Below are 26196 nucleotides of genomic sequence, written 5' to 3' on the forward strand. Positions count from 1 at the left end.
CACCATAGTTCGTCAGTGTGCGTGGGCACCCACGCCCTACAGTAGCTGTATGAAATACATTCCAGGAGCTGTGCCCTTGTACTACACCACAACAATATAGACCACGCCATCAACAAAGCACTGTAGACCCAAACATTCTGCGGAGGCACTAATTGAGGAGCGCAGATGGAAGGTTACCGATTCATCTTCAAGTTTGAGGTGTAGGATGGGATCTCCCTCCTTGTAGTCTTTGATGATCTCCGCACCTCTCCACACATCCTCTGGGTCTGGGATCCACACCCGAGTGTACTGGGACACAGAAAATCATATCATTAGATTTCATTCAACTCATTAGTTACTCTAGTTTATTACTCTGCACTGATCGCACAGTTAGATACCATTTTGCCACCAACTTCCGTATGTTAATTGTCGATAGCGTGCAAGTTATTGCCACATTTCAAATATTTTGTAAACCCCCCCCCCCAAAAAAAAGACTGCTAAATACTACAGAGTTGTTCCGGCAGTTTGACAGCGGAAAGATGCTGCAATGCAAATGTATTCTAAAAAAGCAGATAAAAGAAGTGCTATGTCAATAGGTTGATAATGTTGCAGAGTCGCCATACTTGTGTTTGTTAAACATGCCGCCTTGAGATATGCTAGACAGGTCTATAGGGAGGCCAAAATGCTGACTGATAATTTCCAAGGGCACTTTGGTTTATTTTTCTGAATTCTTCTACAAGCCTTACCTTTCAGATTGCCTCACTGTGGGTCACATCTGGACACGCTAAAAGATTATTTCGCCTATAGTGGCTGTAATTGTCCAATCCTTTTCTGAAGAGTCAGCAAGTTATTCCAGTGTTCAAAATTATTAATTGCACCTTTCTAAAAGTTACTGTTATGATAAATGAGTAACTTTAACGGCAGAGTAGAACAAATGATTAAGAGATAAGTTTGGTCTGCTATTGCAGATAAAGGTTTTATTTTCTGGAGGAAGTGATAACTCACTGTGATTAATCATATATGTCATTAGTTAGCACTCTGCTGCTAATTGCATTCCAAAAAAAATTCATGAGGCACAAAACAAAAAAAAAGAGGCAAAACCAATTTAATTCAGAATCAAAACAATATTTCTCATTAAGACATGCATTATGAATCACAGAACGCATTTTCATTTTATTTTTTTACATTGAAAAAGCATTTTGTGAGTAGAATAGCAGTAGTAGTTGGTCGCTTATTAACGATTCATTGACAATTCCAATTACACTCTCAGCACATAGGTTTCACTTCCTTGACTGCAAGGCTTTCACCGGGGATGCAAATGATGGCAAAACAAACAAAAGAAAACAGATTTATTTCTGAGTACAGAAAGCAAAGCAACGTCCTGTCTGAAGAGTTAACCGAACACAGCCAATGCCACCCAAGCATGCAGTGCCTCATGAAAATGGCAAACAAAGCCGACAAAAAGAGACGGCTGACCAAATACAACCGGTAAATGTACTTTCCGGTGAGACAAGTGATACTCATCCAGAAACATATTTTCTCTGAAACCTGAGAGCCAGGCCGGCGCAGCAGAGCAGGTGAGCCTCAAGACCAGCTGAACTAGATGGGGTTTTCAGGGGGCAGATGGATATGTGAATGCAGCAGACAACAGTCCCATACATGTCAGTGGGCCCCTAGTAGAGGAAGAGCGCCAGAATTTAGCAGGTGGAGCTGACAGGAGGGAAGGGTGTGAATCCTAAAGCAGCTGACTCAGCACACAATCTGGGGTAATCAGCAACATCCCTCCTGTGCAAAAACTCATCTCGTTTACATCACCCCAGAGAGACACTACAGAGGGAGAGAGGGAGACAGAGAGAGGCGCAGAGGGAGAGGCAGAGTAAAGATGGCGAGGGCACATAAAACCTACATCTGAAATGCAAATGAGCGCTCTCACTCTCCACGTTCCTCCTATTCGGACACACCGGCATTCAATCGAGAAAAGGGAAGTTAATGCCCAGACTAATGGGCAGAACGTCTAGGCTACGCTTCGCATCTCGGCAGCGGGACTGATTAAACACTGTTTGTCCGCGGCGATCCAGTTCAAGTCTTATCAGCCTGAAGGGGCGGCGCATTCTGTGCGTCAGTCGAGTAGGTTTGCCACCGCCGAGAACCACCTCACAGGAAACATCTTGGCAAGTTGTCTGTATTTACTGGTACCGGAGGGCTCAGCTCATCACGCCACAAATCTCAGTCAGAAATCACCAGATGACTCTACACTCCATGGGGTTAACCCGGGTGGCCTCGTTCGTATCTGAACAGCAGTCAGCACAGGCGTTACACCCCCCCACCCCCAACCAAGTCATGGGCCAACTCCCTTCTAGGAAGGCAATATGGGTAAGACACCTACTGAAGTCAAGTTCCTGTCACCTTCTGCTCTGGCTGCGAGGCGGCTGACGGTGAACTTTGAACTTTGGCTATCTTGCCCTAAAGCTACAGTCACAGCTGAAGCTCATGGCAGCTCTGTTACGATCAGCTTCCAAAAGGTGGCAGCGGATGAGCAGATAAGTGGCGGAAATGGAGCGATAAATGATGACCTTGCAACGCTTTGCAATCGACCAAACTACCACCAGTTCTACCCACGTGGCAGCCGGGGTCATGAGGGATTTGGCTACAAACTCAGGAAGTCTGAAACCTCCTCACACAACCCTAGAGAAGATGTAATTCAGTGATTGGCTCCTATTCTGTTTGGTTCCTAATAATGGTAGGAAACATAGCACATCTGACCTTCTCAATTCATTCTTTATCCGTGACTTGCTGGAAATAGGAGCATACTTGAGGGAGTCCAATTTGTTGTGTTGCGACATTAAAAATGATTCACACACACTGACTTTCACAGAAATCGATGACAGGTCAAAGGCGATTTGTTGTTGCTCTTGATTGGAACCTTACGACCGTGGATCTCCTTTACTCAGAGTTTGTCTTTACAAGCACAGAGTCCTTTGTGTGCTTGTCTGCTATGTGAAGTATCCAGTGGAGCTACAACAGTTTGCGATCACTTCCTTCATCCCTTTAGCATGGAAATAAAAGAGAAATGTGTGAGTCACTGAAAATCCAAAACGCAAATCCCAGACTTGGACAGAACCTCAGATGGAATAGGTTTGACTCAGACTAACATTCTTATCTCTTCAGTGCCAGCCCCAGGAGGACACGGCCCTGAAGGAGAGAAACCCAAAAATATTTTCTCTGCATCCCTCCGACCAACTACAACCCCTCCAGTGTTACCGATCCACTTCAGAAAACAGAGAGCTGATCAAAACAAACGGACAGCCTCAATCTTTTTATGTGTGTGCAAAGATTCAGTGGCTTACATAAATAGGGCAGACGTCAATGGAGGAAACTTGAGAGGATAAGGGAGAGTTTTCATTACTTTTCATTGGGAAGGCACTCAGTATTATTTTTTTTTATTTGGCATTTTATTACATTGAATCCTACTGTGAGATGTGGATTTGAAGGTGTTTTTCCAACCGGTGCCAAACAACTAACCGGGTGTCCAGACTACAGTACATTAATCATATCCCCTCATTTTCTTCCTCTATTCAACTTGTCTTCCTCAATAAAAAATGTCAACCTGGGACACCAAGGTAGGGGCAATACATTTTTATGGGTCACTGTTTCCCAAAGGGGGGCACATTTTCATTGTGTCATGACCGGAGTCCAAAACAACATCCCCCGAACAAGCTGAAATGACATGAAGTTGTATAAAAAATAAAGAGCAAAACATTATTTCTATTTGCGATATTTCAACACTGATTTGGAAATGTAAAAAAGAAACTGTATTGCCACTTTGAAGTAAATATCCAGGGGAAGGCCCACTTGTATTCCATGTTCTCCTATCCAAATAATGTTGCCTTCAGATCTCATAGCGACCATGCTTGCCATCTTCTCACAGAACATTTGGAAAGGGTAACTATGCTGTGGCATTCCCAAAGGCTGGGTTGGAAATGGCAGCATATTATTGGTCCAAATTTTTTGTTTTGGCAGCTCTGTATGTTTTTTTGTCATAATTTTTTATCACCATTACTTTAATAAAAACAAGTGGTTAGTATGGATATAGTCCCAAATGATAATCGCCATATTTAGTAACCCATGGCTAAAAATAAAGAAATTCTACATCACATGGACACTTGGCTGACAGGCAAACTTTCAGCAAGTAAACCCACTACTTACTAGATCTGTGTTGCCTGAAAGCCTCTTGCCAAGCCCCCATGTAATGGAAGTACATTTTCCATGAAATTGGATAAACAATCTAAGTGGATAAATAATTGAAAGCTGTTCCTGATGCATCCCATCTCAAAGCCCCTCATTGATGCAAATGACTACCTTCTGCATAAATGTGCACAGAAATCTCCAAGTCCAAATCACCCAAATCTCTCCAGGCCAAATCACCCAGATGTCCTCAATCCAAATCAAATCTCCCCAATCCAAATCATGCAAATCTCCCCAATCCAAATCATACAAATCTCCCCAATCCAAATCACAGAAACGACACAAATAAAGAATCCATCCTTCACAGCAGCATAGACCATCGGTCTAACAGTGAATTTCTAAATAAAATCATGCAGATGAGAAGCGAAAGGATGAGAGTCCCTCTGTTTTTTACTTCTCCTAATATATAGTTTGCCGGGATACTATATAGTTTACAGTATCATTGGACCATGTGGTTTTTAACCGAACATACACTCAAGTTAAAGACCTCCGGTTTTCTGGGTTTGGGATGCGCAAAAAAAAAAACTCCACTCAGCCCATCACCAGGGGCGAGTGTGATGCCACTGACAGATTGGGAGTGTGATTCGGAGTCTCTCAGTCGTCTACTGCATAGTGGATGGATCTTCCCTGGGGGACAGTCACAGGCGGGGGAAAACACTTAACTGTTAGCAAGTAAGTTGAGGTGCCCAATAAGTGCAGCGGCCTAATTCACTGCCTTGCTGTGCAGCTGCTTCAATGCGGACAGGAGTTTGTACCCTAGAGGGGGCTTACGGACCTCGGGGGTCTAGCACATGACAGTGCAGAATGGCTCAGCACTCTCCAGGGTTTGTGGGAGGATGTCAGACAGGGTTCTCTCCTCTAGACTCCTGTGGGTTGAGTGCCTGGAAGCTCAGTTGTGGTTGTTGGCCAGAGAAAGAACTCGCACTTCATGGTTTACACATTTCGTGATTTTCGGCCAGTTCTTGTGTCTCTGCCTAGCCAAAATGGTTTATTTGTTTACTGTCATGAATGTGCCACAACTGTCATTGAATGTGCTTTATCATACAACCACTTGCTTTCCAACTAGGGATCTAATGTCTACACATAAAAAAACATTACAAATCCAGCAAAAACGGTAGACTTATCTCAGGAACCTGTGAGGATGTAGCACAGTTCCTTTGAGGGGAGATGGTTATCTCAGGTAACTGTGAGGATGTAACGCAGTTCCTTTGAGGGGAGATGGTTATCGCAGGTAACTGTGAGGATGCCAGCTGTGTCATCATCACTGTTCCATACTGTAAAATACTCATGTAATCAATCACCCGTGGGTGTCTCTAATGGGCCTTTGTCAGGGACAGTACAGCAACAGAGACACTCATTGTGTTGGATCCAGGCTGGGCTACTCTGGTCTCTTTTAGCCCCTGTCCTGACCTAGTTGAAACACTCGCCAGTAACATCTCTGGGGTACCCCGTCTGCTTGGCAGGGCCAATAAGTAGACCAGAGGGACCAAAACTGGATTAAATATATAATGGGTGGGGTGTTGTTGACTGGACTGTTCCTATAATGGCACATGGAATTATAGCAGTGCCAAAAACTTGATTAACAGATTTCAGATAGACTACAAAAAACATTGGTCAACATCAAGTGGCCTCATCAAGATTGAAAACTTAATGAAAGGTGACATCCAAGGCACCCATCAGTTTACATAATCCAAAAAGATTGGTTATCTTTTTACTTGATGCTTGAGGACATTTGAATTTTTTCCATTTTGAGGATAAATGCGAAGAGGGGCATCCGACTGAGTAAATATACTTTAAATGAGCAACACATAACATTAAAATATCTACATTGCTGATGGCCCTTTACCTCCCTCACATTCACAGAGGGTCCAGACCAGACCAGAGTGACATGATCTGGTTTGACAACCAACAGCTCTAGCACTGCAGCAGCCCAGTCAGTCTCAGTTAACGCTGTAAACATGACAGTCACATAAATGGTTTCCTTTGCCATTACACAGATAGGACAGCGTTCCAACCGGCCCGAACTACAGCCGATGGACAATCTGCTAGCAGTGGTGCACTGTTAGCCGTCGTGGAAGTTCCAGCTTCTATGACAGGACAATACTTGAGAACATCAGGGCCAAACACGTTTAACCACAGACAATACATTCATAAATCCAGAAGAACAAGGAACTACAGTACAGGTACTACTTCTGGAATTTTCCAACTGAAAAGAAGTCAACAAAAAAAGGGATTAAAAAGTGTGGTGGAACGGAATCCATGCCAACAAGGGTAATACCGACCGGAGAGATTGAGAGGTGATTGCCAGTACATTGTAAAAGGCCTGTCAGTCAGTCATTGCTTTGTCATGAAGTCATTTCATAAGCCTGAGTGTCTTGGATTGCTGCATGGGTATGGTGACAGTGGGGGAGCAGCAAGAACAGGAAGCAAAAACACTGAAAATGATGCTCCTATTGTGTAGTAGTAGAACCAATCCAAATCTTGTCGGGGGGGTGACAGAAGGGTGATTTCATGGTAATGGACTGCTGAGTCAGGTTTTTTACTTAGCAATAATACCAATGAACACAAAGTAAGTATTTGACTACAACCTATGTACTTGAAGAGCAGTACAGATTAATGTTTGGTAACAGAATGACGGCACCAGCAGTAAAACATAAAATCTTGTTTCTAAAATTGGAAGCTTCAACTTATTTTCCGTTTTGTCAGATGTACATTGTCAAGTGAAAAATCTTAGTCAGCCTATATATCTGTGGATGGAAAGAACCAAATTTGATTTGTAAAACAAACTGTCATCCCACAGAGCTCCACTCACTCCAAACAAACAGTAAAGGCTGGCAAAGCCATATGACCTCTCTATTACATTAGAAAACAAAATCGCCTTCAACAAAGGACTTCCGACAGCAGTTTGCTTAGTAGAGATCAGAAAAGCACACAAACGACTTCACAATACCCATTCTGGTATGGCTTTACGGTAATGCAGAGGAATAGCAAAAGCAGATTGGCTACTTGACAGTCAAGCTGAAGTCATTTTAAAGACCAGAAGTCATATACTACAGCTGGATGAATCGCTCAGCCTACCCTGGATAGACAGAATATGGAAGTGTTGTTTCTCCCATTAATAATGAAAATGTTCACAACATTTTCTTAAAGGTCGTAGATGCTGCAAACGGCGATTAGTTCCAGGGGGCACCGGGGTCAATCTAAGAGAACTTGTTTCTGGGCCTGGATGACCGTATGACGTAGTCGGCATAATTTGCCTCTCCGAAGTCGGGGCGCTTAAATAAGTCTATTATTCTGTTGAAACTGAAATACGTCGGCGTGTTCAGGGGCGGAGGGAATTCCCCCACGCCATGTCTGTGTTTATCTGGGCCAGGGAAGTTCTCTGAAACACAGAGCACACGGAGCGGAGCACTGCCCATCAGAACAGCGTGGGCCCTATCAAGCTGTAATTAGGACACCTAGGAAGTACTGAGGACTCCCATGCAGAGAACACAAAGCACTTCTGAAGACTTCTGACTCGTGTGTGCAAAACGCTTCGCGGCAGCACAGTTGAGGGGCTCCGTTAACGAGCAAAGGGCTCGGAGTAAGAAAGATATGGATAAGCACGAACAGCAACCTCGTCGCCCCCCCCCATCCATTTGGAGGTCGGGGGGGGTCAGTGGTCGGGGGAATGGCCTCTGTCCTGCTCCTCGTCTCATTTAATTACCGTCACAATGTCCCACGGCCCGTAGAGTGGCCCAGTAAAAAACACAACATAAACAAAGCGGGCCAGACATGTGGTACGTACGGGATGTAGGCGGAGTCTAGGAGACAACACCATGGAGCCATTGAGTGGTACTCTGCACCTTCAGGAAGCCTGGTGCTTAGCCCAGTTATGAGCTGACACTCAAATCAGAGTTGGTTTCATGAAGCATTTAGGGAGGGGGTGAACATTAGGGATTCTTTTAGAACATATTTATGCAAGTAATCATCATCTATAGTTATATAAAGGCCGAAGGGGAGATGATCATCTATTTTTGATGCCAGAACAGGGAGGGTGCTGAATGCCAGGTGATTTTCTCTCCTAGTCTCTCAGGTCGCTCTCACATAGTGCACAGAGGCGTTTGAGTGCCGCGTTCTTGCTAGGTCCTGATCAAAGAATCTTTAATTACAGACCAACAATGATAGCCCAAACACTAAGAGGAAAGCCAAGCTCCTCTGCCAATTTGAACAAAACACAGCCGGGTTCATTTTCACATTGATTGAACTGGGATTATTTGGCATCTGTGCCTCTCGTTAAATACGGAAGGCGATTAAACATTCTCCAGATTATAATCTCTTCAAAAACAAAGTTGAAATCCGAAATGAGGAACTTTTCGAAGTGGAGTGGCGGCTATCTCACTTGAGCTCATCACCGTTGGAGGGGGGACAATGAGACCTTGCTTAATGAATGCAGAACCCAGACAGCGTCTGAAGTCGTTTTGTGACCAATGACAAGATGTGTTGCTGTGGGTGGGACAGGGCGTCTTTAGCAAAAACACACTTTTCCAACTCCTTGACCGGAGACAAAAACAGAAATCGTGTATGCGTGAGGCAGCATTGTCGTCAACATGCATTACCATCTTAAATGGAACAAATATATCTTCACTGCTCTTGTTCTCTCTGAGGAAATCACAATCACAATTCTAAACAACGCTGTCAACCAAGCTTTGTTGATTAGATAATCTCCTCTAAAATCAGGTCCTAATTTTAATCAGAAAGGAGCGTGTGTCTTTGGTAGTGGAACTGAAATGATTTGCAGGCCAATATGTAACGACAGGTACCATTAACTAGAATGCTGTCACAAAACAAACAGTTCACTCAGTGAATAGGCTGTGATTCTAATATCAGTCCGAATGATTAGAGACATCAACATTACAAGGACAAAGGAGTCACTGTGATCTTTCCTAAGAGTAATACAATATCAAAGACTAAAGAGATAATCTCCCTTGTTCTTCCATCTTCCCTGGACAGGACCTGAATGTCCTGCAAAAACAGTAGCCAAATCATTACCTAAAGTTAGAAAATTAAGAAACATAAAAGACAGACAGCTATGATCTCAATAAGAAAACATATAGGACTCATTTTCACATTATTCTAATGCGCGTGTTTGTTCTTAGGTGGCCTTGATTTCTAGTACCCCATGCTCTGAGAAATATGCAGAACCAAAGAGATAGAAAACAAGCCTAATACAAAGCAGAAGATTAGAGTGGAGGGACCTGATTCATGCCAGTGACAAGAGGCAAAAATACATTGGATAACAGACACAGTCAATGGGATGGAGTGGCGCCACGGCCGATGCGACCAATATAGAAAAACATGGAAACAAAGGCCAAGGCAACACACGCCAAGCAGACAAGCAGGTATGGTGACGATGAGGTAGCCCTGTGTTACCGGCTGGGGGGAATTACGGCAGAGGAAAGAGTTGCACTACCGGTTTCACCTGTGACCCTGAGAAAGCAATGTAGTTGCGTAATGTGTGACGTGTTGCTGACATTTTTTTTTTTATCCCTCTGCCTTACAGATTGTTACCACGTAAGCAAAAATGGTTGTCCTTTAACAGCGGTACTGATGAAACTCATGAGATTCTAACACTCGCTCCAAGATGAGTACAGCTACACTTGCACTCATACTCGAACAACAACATTTACATTCTTAAAAAGGTTACTGAGAGCCACACGCAACTTGCAAGCTCAGCAATAACTAGCAGTGGTAATCCTGCTATTATACACTTTTCTCCAAGAATATGTGTACAAATGTTGCCGTTTTTGAGCAAATGTCATGCTACGCTACATATGTTGGATGGCTTACACTACACGGATATGCTATCTAAGCAGAGATCCTAAGTATGTTTGATTTGGGGGCCTGCCCCTCCACCAAAATAATGGCACATGCCCAGTGGGCCCGTCAGTATTACCCTGACTACCACTGTAATACAGACAGGGACCGGCAAGTGGAAAGGCTAGTTGCTTTTAAATATAATTATCATTCGGAGAAAAGACCGGACCTTTAATCAAGGTTTTACCAAATCTTTGCCGTCTGATGAAAACCTCTCATTTCCAAAACAGACATTTTTCAGGAAGAGCCATGAAAAGGATTGACTACAATCCGGGATGTAGCTGCTTTCAACAGAAGGGGAAAAATGGATTTACAGGGTTTTCATCAAACAACGTCAGTATGTTTTGTAGGGATAATAAAACCGGTATTTAATTTAGCAAAAAATAAATGGATTAAAAGTATGTAATGTTTTGGCAATCAAACCAGCACCAGCATCCAGGAACAATAAATGTAATATCTACATCTACAGTTAATGCAGAAAATAAGGCCTGTGGACCAGTTTGAATACCCCTAATTTAAGGGCCATATTATTTTGAACATTGTCAATGATAACAACAAATGTAAGCCTAATCAAATTACAGGAAGGCTAACCTTTGGACTCTGTGCAAACATTTGAAATAAAACTGCTGAGGCTGAATTCTTAATTTTTCTATGATGTAATTTCTGTGAACTATCCAAGGAATTTGTAAGACTAGGTGAAAACTTGGACTCTTCTTATCCATGGACTCTGAGCACAGTAAATTAGAAAACTGTTAATACAAATCCTGAGTGGAACGACGGGGGAGTTTCTGTGAACCACCCACTTTTAACCTCTGAAGTAAATCCACTCTGGTATGATGACAATGGAGAACAGAGCTACAGGTGCTCAGTCCTTTCCTTCCACTGCAGCTAATGCCCCACCCTGCTATGACGTGTGTCAGCACATTGACAAGCACTACAGCTTCAGGGGTGTGTTCATTGGGTCAAACAAAACTGTATTTTAAATGCAAAACATTGTCAAACACAAGAAAATGGGGAGAGACCAACCTGAATTTTTCTAGTAGAAAATGTTTGACCAAAAAAAGGGTTATTTGGGCAGAATAAAGACGCTGCAAGGTGAGGCCAGGTGTCTGGCTTGGCCAATAGGAAGTGATTTCCCTGATTCCGACTTCCAGGAACTTCGACCACTATGTTTATCATAAAGACAGACTCTAAAGCCAGAGTAAGAGGGAGCAACATTTAGTGTGCAGTGGAAAAAAAGGGCATACCTTATTTTCCTAAGCCACAGACTTGCTGCTGAGAATTAAGATAGGTGCCATCAAAACAAAAATACCATCAAAACCAAAAGAGAGACTTCCCTTTATGATGCAAAGGATGTGGTGTTAAAAACAATGACACCTTTTCAGGAAAAAATAATGCAAATTCCTTGTAGAATTTGCTCCATGGGACATATAGGCTATATGTCACTTGCATCTCCCTGAAAAGGGGGGTCAAAAGTTCTACCTACCAATGGCGAAGCTGATTTCTCCGCGCACCATCCCTGACATCTGACATTTTCACTAAGGAGTCTTCGTCATACACCAGGGTTTGGCCTCCTGGGGATTATGGAGCCTGGCTCCACACCTGGCTCTAAGCTCAACTCCCTGAAGCACCAGGAAGTGGTTGTTTACCAGCCTCCATGTGTTTGACCCAGTGAGGATCGCATCAAATGCCTGTTTCAAGGCACCGCTCTCTTTCGCGGTTTTGTGCCTTACATATTTATAGTGAATGTCCCTTTAGATGAGATACATTTGAACCAAAGCACATATGCTACACACTTTACAGATATCAAGTCTATACATGTCAGTTCATGACACACTGATATCTAGAGTAAAATAATTACTTTCTGGGAGCTTTCAGCTTACAAGACAGAAGCTGGCTCTGAACGCAAGTGACTCACTGATATCAACCTATTACCTGTTTACAACAGGAAAGTACTGCATTGGCCTGTACACAGTGCATGGAGTGGCTTTACAGAGTTATTAAATACCTTTAAACATCTTGCAAAGGTAATGTAGAATGCTTAAAAACCAGCTCTCTTAAGTGCTAATGTGCATTTGTTAATGCATCATTAAGAAAAGGAAAGCGAGTAAGCGTTCAAAACAAACATACTAAGCCTAAGTACAATCGCCTCTGACAACATATAGAAATAGTCTTACAACGTCTTCTCACTATTGTTTCCTCAGATTAAAGGAAGGCAAAGACAACTACCATTTCTCTGAGGCCCATATTAACACAGAGCTTAATGTAATGAGTTTGGGAATCCATTGGAAACCCTGAACAGGGGGCAGCTTTAGGCCAAATTCAATCTAAGGCACCACCTAGCCATAACTGTAGGGGGTTAGTCTGAAAATAATCCCTCTCCACATGCCTCTCCACACAAACACATAAAAATGACACTCCAGCAGCAGACCAGACAAACAGCCTAATTACTATAGGTGCGCCATGGGAATACAAAATGACCCCAAATCCGTACTTAATAGAAGGCAGCTACATTCCACACGTATTACCTGGGTTCGAACTAGTACATAGTATGACAAAAATGGTCTATGTGCAAGCTGGCGCAGCCGTTAATCACACACCAGATGGAATGTAGGATTTGCCTTTATTCTGGATTACTGGATTTCATATCGGGGGGCTGCAGAGAATGTGATTGTGCTGGACCAGGGGGATAATAGCCTATTAACTGAGGAGCGCAATTTGGGAACATACAATTAGGAATGTTACTGCACTGCAGTCCAGAATCAAAAAAGTCCATCTAAAAGTTGATGGATTTGAAATCGGAAGACTTTGAACTGGCCCAGAGGGACAGAACTATGATACGACAAATCTCCCAATACAATATCACACAGACAGGGTAGACTTCTGCATAGAGATCACACAACGGAGAACAAAAGGGCATGCATGAAAGCACAGAGCAGGAATGGCAGGACAGATACTCAGATGATAATGTATGCAGGTGCGTCTTTAGGGTTTTACAATGACATCACAGTTGTACAGTTGTATCTCTACTAACAATTCACAAAGGGAAATGTAAAGAATAGTTTTGACATCAGTCAGACCGTGTCATTTTAAGTTAATTATTTACTGGGCTTGTTTGGTCTGTCTCTAAGTACACAAAAAATAAAAAAGGGAGGGAAGTAGCTAGTAAAAAAATAGAACAATTTTAAATGAAATGCGGAACCTGCATGTTTAGAGAAAATCTAACATTTTGTTTAAAGGTAACACTTAACTAAATCCAATAGTTCTATAGAAGAAAAAAACTGCTATTTTTAGTGTCCAGAGGGAACTCTAGAAATTCAGTTTGAATCATGTAGAGGATTAATGGATAATGTGTGTAATCTCATTGTTCTCAATCCAATGAAACCTGCAATTAATGACTCAAAGACATCTCTTTCTCGATACTCTGGCTCAGTTTCTTCCTCAAATGAGTCATTCTGGTGATGCTGTACACAAATCACCAAGGATAATGAATGCATAGTCCTACAGCTTACTTCAACATTTAATAAGAATTGGAAGAAAAATAATATTAGCTAATTATAATTTGTTAAAAAAAAATATGCAAGCACAAACACATTAATTGATGTCAGACAGTTGGCTAGTAGCCAATCAATTGTCTGTCCTGTAAACATCACAAGTTCCATGAGGGGTATGAGCGGTTTCAGTTCAAATGTGGCCTAAAGGCTCTCTGCTTTTTAATAACTCAACGAAGAATCCTTCATTCAATCTCAATGGAAATCAAGGACAGCCACAGATTTAGAACATGACTAAGTGGAAGGAGTGGAAAGGGAATCTGAAAGGACTGCATTTGTGAATTGGTGTCAGCTCAAGTTATTGTTGCATGCTCATTCAGCTGTGGGGCGTCCATGTTGGGCTAACTATGGTTGCATAACAAAGCAAAAAGTATGCTGACTCCAGAAAGAGAATATTCACTCCAGGATTGACACGCTAAATACGACCAACTTCACAAATCACCCACCAGAATTTGAAACAATCATTACATGTTTAAAAGTCACTGCTACCTGAGACAAGATGCATTTAGCTCACTTACCTTTAAAGAAATTAGTCAAATGCAGCTATTCTATAAATACATTATGCTTTAACTTCATTGTAAACACTAACGATGCCGCTTGTAGCCCACGGGGCTAGAAGGCAGAAGCCTAGGCTACAAGAGAACCCTGATACCAGACCGAAACTAATTTGCTGGTGCACCTGTCACAAACTGCGATGACACATCTGAACAAGCAGGACTGCGATGGCGCTCGAGAATCAATTACTTTTTGAACACTTACACTGAAATACATTACATGTATTTGCTTCAATGGTGACTCCTACAATTATATATTTTAGTCTTAAGGTTGTCAAAAAGTTTACCATTAACACTTTTGCAATCTGTATAGGACTAAGAAAAACATAGTTAACCATAATGTACAAATCACTCACCTTTGAATATAACTCGTTTACGGACATGATCCGACAAGAGCTCTCTTCGATCACGAAACCAAGGTTTAAAGTGACTGCGGCGTTTTATAAATGACAGTATATCATGTGTTTATTGTCGTGTAAAGTTTGTTCATCAATTAGAAGTTGAATTTCTTTCTATTCTCAAATATTATTCCTGAGTGTTGTCGTCCAGAGTTGAGCTAAATTTGTTAGCCACGTCCGACCGCTTTCCTGATCACCGCAGGTGTCTTTTCCCGTGATGACTTTTGAACAACTCAGTTTTGCATGATCCCCTTCAAATTCTCCCAATAAACGTAACCGAACGACTACCTGATATGGGTACCCAGCCCCAAGCAGACTATGTGCAAGTACATAGTTTACATATAGAGTCCATTATTTCCTCGCTGTCGTATCCATGGATTCGGTCATATTGACTGATAATTTACAGTCTCATACAAGGAACACCTTCAGTGTTCAGACTGTACCGCACGAGACCCCATCTGGCTGATCAGCGCATTACAATGTATTTTATTGAGTGTTCCCCCATTTACAGCATGAACTTTAGCTGGATTCGATTGCACATGTGATAAAATACAATCAGTAGCTATTTACAATATGGGAACACTTGTAAATGAGGAAGTATTCTACGGGTCCATGTAAAAATGTAAAATAACAGAAGAGAACATCTCAGGAGCGAATTAAATTTTCTTCCACGCTCCAAATTAGACAGGCCATAAACAATAGAGGGGCCGTTAAACCTTTTGTTTGGTAGTGCTGAAACAAACTGACACAACTAGCCTAATTTTGAGGACTCTTGGCAGAAACATTATTCTTGCCAGAGGGATCAGCAGTTTTCATTTAAATAATTGGCTCAATGCACGAGTTAATCAACAAACAAATGCTAAAGGCCTAAACAACTGAAATGTGTTGATCACACACAAATTAAACATATCTGAATTTGCCCAAGAGGGGGCGCAGCATCATTCACATTAATAAGTCCTATTTTAGCCATGTATGCATACTTCAGCCCATTTAATGACTCCCATGCAAAATAGCATAATTCTTGTTTTTTCCATTTTGCAGAGAAAAGGTACTATTTTCAAATGAAGAATGAGAACCTTTTAGAAATGCTTCGCACCCGATATAGTTTTAAAATAGAAAAATATAAAAACAAATACGAATGGTTAGAGTTCCCACATTGACATTGTGCCATGGTACAGCAGGTGTTGACAAAAGAAAAATGTAATAGGCGACCACCTGTGTGGCAACTTGTCTCCCCAAACTCCTTGCATCAAACCCAACGCCCACATTAGTTTGTATTGGACACATGCAAACCAATTTGTTTTACAGGGAGTAAAACATTTATTACTAAACATTTTGTTTAGAAAAATCAATGAATCATGTAATTTCTGCTCAGGTGCCAAGGATTCTTTTGGCCCAGAAGAATGACATCACAACGTAATATTATAATAGTCCCATAATGCCTATCCTATCAGCCTATCAGGGCTGTGTATGTACATTTATTCATTTTGTTATCCTAGTGCTCAGAGGATCAATTTGAGAATATAATTTGAGTTTTTGAGTTACCGAAAGAAAATATATATTAAACGTCCATTCAAAAATATAAGCACATATATAAGACATAAAGTAGTAGTTGGTAGTTGTACGGAACAACTCTCGGCTTGGCTTGAAATGTTTCATGACGCGCTCTAAATATTTTCATTACTTCATTACAGTGGAACTGTTTTGGCTCGTTTGAAAAATATATAAAAAAAGATTATATATATTTAATATATGAGACTATACCCCGTAGAGGACCAAAACATTTGTAGTCTTCTAATTGCTTTGGTAACCAGTTTTTAAATTGCATAACGTCACTGTGGGGGTTTCTAGTATATTGCCAATATAACATGGCTAAATGCTGTATCCAGAATCTCCAGATTGCCTTATTGCTTAATTGTAGTACAAACAGTGACAGAATGTTAGTAGGCTTATGCCAAAAATAAAAAATGTAATGCTTGAAAGTTGACCTCCATTACAGCTTTAAACATACCAAAATGTAAGCAGTTCCAAATAATTCAATGTCATTAGACTTTTTAGACCCATTTCTATGTCCTTTCCCACACTTACTCCTAAAATGATCAACACAATCAAAATACATAAAAGTACATTTCTAAAGCAGTTGTATGTTACCTTGCAGTAAAGGTCATAGTCAATCTTCTCCTCTGTTCTTCTCACTATAGGTTGTTCCTTCCCTTGCTTCTTCATTATGGTGTTATTCCAACCTTGAATATAGAAGATTCAGCCACTCTATGCAGTGTTAGCTGTTATTCCATGTTCCAGAAGATATTACTGTCATGAAGACATTAGCGTCAGTAAGTTATTTGGAAGTCAAAGCTTTGCTTGGGCAATATTTTAATCCTGTCTGAGCAGAAGACAAAACAAAAAAACTCCAATATCAGACAATGACTCCACTCCCAAACCACTCCTTCTGCAGGTATGAGGTGTTGACTAACTTTACCTGCAAAGCTTCTATATAGAATCTGTCAAGCAGGCAGGCACTGACAAAAGACATTCCACCTAAAAAAATACACACAATCACAGTTGAGATTACAGTTGTAACTGGGGACAAGGAAAATGGCTAGTAATATATTGACAGTCATGCTTGGTACAATGGTTTATTTTTCATCATTCTACAATATGTGTACATTCTACTGAAAGTTTGCCTTAAGCTAGTCATGATAACTACTACGTGTTATTATAGACCTAACACAGTTGCTAAGAGGGATAGCCTGTATAGAGGGATAGCCTATATAGGGTGTTTGTAAACATGGGTGTGGGACTACCAAATATTACTAGGAACAATCCAAATGAACAGACCTCTAACTGGTATTTAGAGGGAAAGGTGTCTGCTATGCAGTCGTACTGTTTTCAAAAGACCTTGACAGTTAGATGCAACAACATGACATTCATAAAAAGCCATCCTTAAAGAAGTTGTTCAGTGCTACCATTTGTTTACAAGCATTTATTATTTATTATAATGGCCATTAGCCAATCAGTGTTTCCCAACTAGTTGAAAGCATAGTAATCCATAATTTTTATAGCCTCACAATGGGTAATTTCTCACCTCACATTTGTTAATGAATGCAGTGTAACTCAGTCAGTGCTTGTGAAATATTTTCCACATTTTTATTTGAGAGTTGTTTATTAATCCTGATGTTAAAGCAATTTGTAACCATGTGGGAGTTGGGAATTTACCAGTTGTTAAGTCATTTTTCCAGTTGGATGCATTCACCTGCTGGAACTTGTTGAGAAATGCAGATTGACTAATGGCCAACACATGAACTAGAAGTACCATGAAATAGAAGTACAGCAATCATGCTTGTAATATTTATTTTGTCATTAGACTCAACTGCTGAAAATGGTGTTACCATTATTTCTGAGTGACAGTTGGTGACATCAGAAGCTAGCATAGTAGGTGACAGTAGGTAACATCAGAGGCCAGCGTGTGGCATAAATTAAAGTTCATGGATGCACACATCCAAACATCCAATACTGTTCAACAACACATCAGTTTTTTTTCTACCTGTTAGTTAATTGCTCTTTATGGTTTGATGGGGTGTTTCCCAGTCATGCCAGTAACAGCAGGTTCTGTCAGCTACTGTGGTGCCATCATCTGCTCAACAGCGTTAGGATTAACCCTAACGTTAACCCATGTGTCATGTGATGAGTAAGTAAAATAATAGACAAAAATGCAGTATTGCCACTTGAAACCAGTCAGCTGAGTTGGGCCATTACATTCAAGCGTTTAGTCCAATACTGGTTAGTGTTAATATGGGTCCTTCCACGAAACTTGTAATCATCAAATGTATTTATAAAGCCCTTTTTACAACAGCAGTTGTCACAAAGTGCTTTTACAGAAACACCTGGCCTTAAACCCCAAGGAGCAAACAACAGTAGTGTTGAATTTCAGTGGCTAGGAAAAACTCCCTAAGAAGGCCGAATATTAGGAAGAAACCTAGAGAGGTCCCAGGCTCAGAGGGGTGACCAGTCATCTTCTGGCTGTGCCGGGTGAGATATTAAGAGTCCAATTTTAATAATTAATAAATGAATGTGGGCTAAATCCATAGTCTTTTTAAATTTAGACTAGGTCAGAAGTATGACCAGATGGACAAGGACAGGGACAGCAACGGGCCCCCCAAACCAGGTACTCCGCAGGTGTGCCTTTGTTGGGTGACATCCAGTGACAGTATCTATGCTCAAGAATTAATCAAGATCAGATTCCTGATGGTTGACTGAAACATTAATTTTGTGTTGTTATTTTGGTTGGTAGCCAAGCTACCTGTCATGTTGCTTATACAGGGAATCAGTCCTGGAAATGCAAAGCAAACACACAGACTCACATGCCCCATAACATTCCTGCACTTCTTTTTTATCTGGTAACATTACAGTGTAATAAAATCCAGACACTCCTTCCTTCATGTGTATGCATGCAGGCCCTTGACTTCACTCAGGGTTATAGTATCATGTATTTCACACACTTTCTACCTGTATTAAAGGATTACATTCATTTTGTCTATCGCACAAAAGGTCCATCCAAAATTTGACCCAACCGCCAGATTGGTTGCCCAGGGAATAATTAGAGGTAATTGCCTTGCTTCAGGGCAGAACTACAGATTTAGTTTTACAACACATAAGCTCAGGGATTCAATCTAGCAATACAATTTTGGTTCCAGGACCAATGCTCTTAACTGCTACAGGCTCTCTTACCTCAATTATAAACAATGTTTTCATTTCCATCAAATGATTGCAATGTAATAAAATCCAGACAGCCAGTCCTTGCTTCATTTGTATTCAGGTAGGCTTCCACCTCCACAATTGCAAATCGATTCATCCTTAAATAGGTCAAATTAATATACCAGCAATGTGCTCAAACAGGAGTTTGGAGCCCCTCCTACTGGACAAAATCAGAACATCTTTATTTCTGAGCAAATCTTCCATCAATAAATATACACTCACCTAAAGGATTATTACCTAAAGTGTTTGACCCCCTTTCGCCTTCAGAACTGCCTTAATTCTACGTGGCATTGATTCAACAAGGTGCTGAAAGCATTCTTTAGAAATGTTGACCCATATTGATAGGATAGCATCTTGCAGTTGATGGAGATTTGTGGGATGCACATCCAGGGCACGAAGCTCCCGTTCCACCACATCCCAAAGATGCTCTATTGGGTTGAGATCTGGTGACTGTGGGGGCCATTTCAGTACAGTGAACTCATTGTCATGTTCAGGAAACCAATTTGAAATTATTCGAGCTTTGTGACATGGTGCATTATCCTGCTGGAAGTAGCCATCAGAGGATGGGTACATGGTGGTCATAAAGGGATGGACATGGTCAGAAACAATGCTCAGGTAGGCCGTGGCATTTAAACGATGCCCAATTGGCACTAAGGGGCCTAAAGTGTGCCAAGAAAACATCCCCCACACCATTACACCACCACCACCAGCCTGCACAGTGGTAACAAGGCATGATGGATCCATGTTCTCATTCTGTTTATGCCAAATTCTGACTCTACCATCTGAATGTCTCGACGGAAATCGAGACTCATCAGACCAGGCAACATTCTTCCAGTCTTCAACTGTCCAATTTTGGTGAGCTCGTGCAAATTGTAGCCTCTTTTTTCTATTTGTAGTGGAGATGAGTGGTACCCGGTGGGGTCTTCTGCTGTTGTAGCCCATCCGCCTCAAGGTTGTGCGTGTTGTGGCTTCACAAATGCTTTGCTGCATACCTCGGTTGTAACAAGTGGTTATTTCAGTCAAAGTTGCTCTTCTATCAGCTTGAATCAGTCGGCCCATTCTCCTCTGACCTCTAGCATCAACAAGGCATTTTCGCCCACAGGACTGCCGCATACTGGATGTTTTTCCCTTTTCACACCATTCTTTGTTAACCCTAGAAATCGTTGTGCGTGAAAATCCCAGTTACTGAGCAGATTGTGACATACTCAGACTGGCCCGTCTGGCACCAACAACCATGCCACGCTCAAAATTGCTTAAATCACCTTTCTTTCCCATTCTGACATTCAGTTTGGAGTTCAGGAGATTGTCTTGAACAGGACCACACCCCTAAATGCATTGAAGCAACGGCCATGTGATTGGTTGATTAGATAATTGCATTAATGAGAAATTGAACAGGTGTTCCTAATAATCCTTTAGGTGAGTGTATATAATGAACTATACACCGATCAGCCATAACATTATGACCACTGACAGGTGAAGTGATTAACACTGATAATCTCGTTATAATGGCACCTGTCAGTGGGTGAGATATATTTTGTCCTCAAAGTTGATGTGTTAGAAGCAGGAAAAATGGGCAAGTGTGAGTGGCTTTGACAAGGCCCAAATTGTGATGGCTAGACGACTGGGTCAGAGAATCTCCAAAACTGCAGCCCTTGGGGGTGTTCCCGGTCTGCAGTGGTCAGTACCTATCAAAAGTGGTCCAAGAGAGGAAAAGAGGTAAACCGGCGACAGGGTCATGGGTGGCCAAGGCTTATTTGTGAGGAGCAAAGGCTGGCCCGTGTGGTCCGATCCAACAGATGAGCTACTGTAGCTCAAATTGCAGAAAAAGTAAATGCTGGTACTGATAGAAAGGTGTCTGAACAAAACAATGAGTTCAAGGTGTTGACTTGGACTCCGAATTCCCCAGATCTCAATCCAATTTAGCATCTGTGGGATGTGCTGGACAAACAGGTCCGTTCCATGGAGGCCCCACCTCACAACTTACAGATCTGCTGCTAACGTCTTGATGCCAGATACCACAGTACACCTTCAGAGGTCTAGTGGAGTCCATGCCTCGATGGGTCAGGGCAGTTTTGGTGGCAAAAGGGGGACCTACACAATATTAGGCAGGTGGTCATAATGTTATGGCTGATGGGTGTATAACATTCTGCCAAAAAGCTAATTAGAAAAATATCTGCGGATGTAAAGTACTTTATTTGAAATTAATAACATTATATCTTTTTCTGAGAAACTTGAAGAGCTAAATTCTGTGTTCTAAAGACAATTAAAGCTGAATGCACAGGCCTGAGATGTGTGTCTGTGAGTTTAGTTGGGTGTGCCTCTGAGTGGGTGTATGTTATTTAGAGATACGTTGTAAAGTATGTAGGCTGGGTCACAAACATTGTCCCTTCCTGAACCAGGCCACAAATGTATCCACTTTCCACCAGACGCGAGGTCACTCTGAGCTGAGCAGGGGGCTGCTAGGTGAGGTTCTCCTAAAGGGATGGACAGCCCTGGTGTGAGAGGTGGGCCTGGACAGGATCCCCTGCATCTTCCGGTTGTACTGCTCCTGACAGGCCAGACCCTGCTGGTGCTCCTGCTCTGTCTGAGCCCTCTCCTCATCACGCAACCTCCGCTTATACATCATCTGGGCCAGCAGGTCTGCCTGGAACTCCTGACGAGCCTGTCTCAGACTGGGGGAGGAAAGAAGTGCCATGTATTGATTATTAGGGCTTCTGCTGTGGGCAAGAGTGTGTGAGAGGCCAGTCGGGAAACACTTCCGTACCGTTGTTTCTCTTCCTCGTCCAGCAGTTTGTTTTCCTGTATGGTTCTGTTCAGCTCGTCTCTCTCCTCAGCCAACCGGGTCTGCTTCTGCATGTTCCGATCCACTGAGGATGGAAGACGGAAAAGATTACTTTTTGAGTCATTGTAGATAGTGAATCCACTGCACGGCGTCATGGAGGACAACGACATCTCGTGCCCCGGGTGACAGATCTGCAGAAGTCTCCTCTCTCCTCCCCTTCCTCACATTTGTCCTGGATCTGCAGGCGCCGTGTGTCCATCACGTCCTTCATCAGCCTGTCCCTGGCCTCTTTCTCTTTCCGGTGCTGCTCCGCCCTCCGGGCCCATGTCTGCCTCAGCTCGGCCTCAATGAGCTGCTCTGTCTCGGCCTCCTGTCTCCTCTGCTCCTCGAGCTGATCGGCCAAATACTGTCGGTGCCGGCGCTGTTCCTCTCGCAGCTCAAGCTGTGAACCCCCACAGGAAAGCACACACACACACACATTCAGCCACGTGGTGGTTTAATCCCGTCAGTGGGACTCTTCACTTGCCTACCTTCCTCGCGGCCTCGTCCTCTTTCCCGTCCCTGTCCTCAGCCAGCAGCTGCTCCAGGATGCTCACGTCCAGGGCTAGCTCTTCCTGCCGCTCCCTGGCCAGACGCTTCATCTTCAGCCTGAGAGAGTGGTCGAGCAGCTGCCGCCAACTCTCCTGACCCTGGAGCTTCTGACGGTGCCCTCTCTGCTCCTCCAGACGCATCATCTCTCTCTGCTCCCGCTGGCCAGGATGTGGGGAAAGAGAAAGGGTTTGAGCGGGGATCACAGAGCAAGGACACGCATAGAGAAACATCTGATCTACAGGGTGAATTGGCCTACCAGTAGTTGGGCCTCCTCCTCTTGGAGCTGCCTAGCCTGCTGTCTGTGCTGCTCGGCGGCCTCCATCTGAGCACGTAGGTGGGCCAGCTGCTGGCGGTTACTCTCGACCTGCCTCTGTGCCTCCCGGCCCTCGCGCTCCACCTTAGCTTGCCAGTCGCTCTCCCACAACTGAGCAAAGAGCTGCTGCTCCTCCTCCTCCTGACGCTGCGCCTCCTGGCGTGCTCGTAGCTGCGCGGCCCTCTCCGTGTACACTTCGTCCTGCCTGCGTCGAGTCTGTTCAGCGCGGAGCTCCTCGCTTTGCTCTCTGAGAAGTTCCCAGTAGAAAAAGTATTGCTTTTTGTATTTGTTTTATTCAAAACAGACTCAGGTTTTGATTATAAAAGTTATGCCAAAAAAATATATATTCAGGGACAGCACATTGCTTTCATGAAACAGGGGTGTGAAGATGTAGCAACTGCCATGGGTTACATGGATAGGATTGTGCCTCTGTTTGCTGGACAATTAAAGTTTAAACAGATAGATAATGACAGAGAATAATGCAGGTTAATGGAATATGAGGAAGTGTTTTTTCAAAGATCCCTTTATTTTTATTGGTTAATTTTAGCTTGGCTACTTTGAAACAGTATGGTAGAAATGGCTTTTCTCTCTGGCCATTTGAGCTGTACTTACTGTATATAATTACAGTATGTCGAAACCCATTAGATGTTCTTATGTTTGTCAAACATGATTGCCTATTTAACACAAAAGTACTGTCAATCTGGATGGCTCATCTTCTCTTTGGGACAGTTTAAATATCCCGTTTTTCTCCCCTCATATTTATGTAGTGTCCAATTTGCGATCATGGCCATGCCTGGTCATACAAGTGTTTAGTAGTAGTCTCCTTCATGCATGTTTTGTTTGGCAAAGTTCACAGATACTGATTTGATCATGGTGCTAAAACCACAAGCCATGACGTTGAAGAGAAATGTGCACTGTCCATTTGGTTGTGTGGTGAATTGGCACAGAAATCCGAAAATGTGGTGCACACAATTTACATAGTGTTGATGATAATGGTTATTTTTCATTGGAAATGCCCTCACATTAAATACAATTACAAAATTGGAAACTATAAAGATGTTATGTCTACCTGAATAGCTGTTCAAGCTTATCTTCAACCAGCCTTTGTCTTTCACTCTCCCTCTTCTCTCGCAGTGACTTGGCTCTCTCTCGCATCTTGGCTTGTTTCTCCAGTTCGGTCTCCTTCTTGGTCTCCATCTCTTTCAGGAGTTCTATTTCTTCTGCCTCTAACAAGTCATGCAGTCTAAGGGGAGAAATAAAGATAAATGGACACAGAAAAATGTAAATACCTCTTCAGAATTACAGAATCAGATATTAGGGTTAGTCAACCAAAGGTTTTGATCGTCACAGACCTCTCTCTCCTTTCATCAATGCTCATCTGATACTGCCCCATAGCATCTTTGACCCGTCTCACAATGGTTCCTAACACAATGCGCCTGTCAGAGCTTTTCTCCCAACACGTCTTCAGGTCACAGATATTCTGGTATTTGGTGAACTCCAACACCTTGTCCCGGGCCTCTTCTTGTTTCCTTCTCTCCAGGATGAGGTAGTCTGGAGGCCTGGATGATGGGAATTTCGCCCTCTGGAAGTTATTGGTGAGCAAGTTTAATTAACCATGGTTAGGGGTCTGGATTGTCTATGATGACCTGAACATTGACAACTCCAGGACTTTGGAAGTTCTTTGGTTAAACTACAAAAACATTAAGAATTTCTCTTACTCGATATAACGTAGCTAGCTTTTCCTTTTACCATTCGTGGGAGGTGGGGAAAAGACAAAGAGAGCTAGTTGAAGCTCTACCGCAGAGGTGTCAAACCGGTTCCACGGAGGGCCGAGTGTCTGCAGGTTTTTGCTCTCTCCTTGTACTTGATTGGTTAATTAGGTCACTGATTGGTTAGTTTCTACCCTCACCTGGTTGTGTAGGTATGAACTAGGAACCAATTCATAGGAAAAACCAAAAACCTGCAGACACTCGGCCCTTTGTGGAACCGGTTTGACACCTGTGCTCTACCGTATCGTTAAATCCATAGATCTAGTGATGCACCCCATACACGACGAACACTATTGGTAAATGATCCTTGGCTTAAGTTGGGCTCATCAACGTTCACAGAGGCACACTGCATCAACCAGTTAAAATTACTTAGAAGGCAACTAACCTTTACATTTGGTCTAACTTGAAAAGACAAGTTAGAATATTTAGCTTGTAACCTGTCGTATGGTCTAAACAAAATGTTTGCTTGATAACTACATGCAGTAACATGACAGTCATGGATCTATTCTAAAGCATTATCTATGAATGTTACAGTTACAGTACTACTGAGCGTTACAAAACGTTTAACCGTCTAGAAACAGTACTCACCAGAGCCACGGAATGTGGCGTGTGCCCCGTAAATTCTCGACATCGCGGCTTATTTCTTGTCTGGCTGGACAACATATTTGTATAGCAAATATTTACAATACTTCGCAGTTAAATAATTCTATATGACTTGCATCCCGCACTATGTTAGGCCTGATTCAGAAGGACCCCAACGTAGTTGATTTTGTTTTCGTACAGTAGTATGTTACCATGACAACTACAAACACGCTTTAAAGTGGACTGGAGATGCATGCTCTCTGATCACGAAGGTCCCCTGCTGGATTGTTTTAGCCTGTTTGGCAATACTGTATTTCCATTATATTAAAAAGCTTTAAGTGTCACCTAAATACTGAACATAAAGAAAACAATAATACAACTACAGTTAATTTGTTTCTGTTTATTTCAGGATGCAGAGTAAAACAATAATTCAATCAACGTTTTGATTAGGCGTGAAATGTATTGGCCGTGGAAGGTCCAGCGTTTTAAGCCGCCTCCTCCAGTACTAGTACACGTACTATGGCTGCATGCTTTTTAACAGTTTCAGGAAAAAGTCTGTAATTTATAATTCCCAAGAATGTGTAAAAAAAAATTAAATAAAAAGCCTAGAAATATATCTTACAAAACATACATTCATGTGTGCTACAGTAGGTGGATCAGATAACAAGTAGTAAGTGGAGCTAATTGATATGTGAAGCTGACTTAATTGAGGCTACCCAGAACACATAACAGAGATCACCCAGAAAACACACCAGCAGAAGTATCACATGCAACATCAGTAAAATCCACCATTCTCCTACTCAATCCAGATTCTGCTTAAT

At 42.3% G+C, this 26196-nt stretch overlaps 2 protein-coding genes across 3 annotated transcripts in view; both read right to left on the minus strand.

Moving 5' to 3' along the window:
• Positions 1 to 17004, minus strand: part of myo5b (myosin VB) — a 47688-nt gene extending 30684 nt beyond the window's left edge. Inside the window, exons 1-2 of one of the 2 annotated variants that reach the window (XM_010877247.4) lie at positions 16735 to 17004; positions 178 to 288 (exon numbers count right to left, since the gene is read on the minus strand). In XM_010877247.4, coding sequence (XP_010875549.1) covers positions 178 to 288; positions 16735 to 16809 — 186 coding nt within the window. In that variant the 5' untranslated portion in view covers positions 16810 to 17004. Of the gene's footprint in view, positions 1 to 177; positions 289 to 14541; positions 15027 to 16734 lie in introns of those variants that run through there. The other variant, XM_010877248.3, reaches the window with a different exon arrangement.
• Positions 17005 to 21403: 4399 nt separating this feature from the next.
• Positions 21404 to 25633, minus strand: cfap53 (cilia and flagella associated protein 53). The gene is made up of 8 exons (XM_010877245.4): positions 25382 to 25633; positions 24377 to 24606; positions 24094 to 24267; positions 22968 to 23271; positions 22651 to 22869; positions 22346 to 22562; positions 22103 to 22205; positions 21404 to 22010 (listed from the first exon to the last, which is right to left on the minus strand). Exons 1-8 carry the CDS (start codon positions 25454 to 25456, stop codon positions 21773 to 21775), a joined length of 1560 nt encoding a protein of 519 aa, XP_010875547.1. The 5' UTR covers positions 25457 to 25633; the 3' UTR covers positions 21404 to 21772.
• Between the last annotated feature and the right edge of the window lie 563 nt (positions 25634 to 26196).

Source organism: Esox lucius, chromosome 14 (assembly GCF_011004845.1).
Source record: "Esox lucius isolate fEsoLuc1 chromosome 14, fEsoLuc1.pri, whole genome shotgun sequence".
NCBI classification, from domain to species: Eukaryota; Metazoa; Chordata; class Actinopteri; order Esociformes; family Esocidae; genus Esox; species Esox lucius.

Coding starts and splice junctions, on each gene's coding strand:
- cfap53 (XM_010877245.4), bottom strand. CDS start 25,456: ATGTTGTCCAGCCAGACAAGAAATAAGCCGCGATGTCGAGAATTTACG. Junction 24,268..24,376: donor ATTGATGAAAGGAGAGAGAG/GTCTGTGACGAT, acceptor TTCTCCCCTTAG/ACTGCATGACTTGTTAGAGG. Junction 22,870..22,967: donor AGGAGGAGGCCCAACTACTG/GTAGGCCAATTC, acceptor CATCCTGGCCAG/CGGGAGCAGAGAGAGATGAT.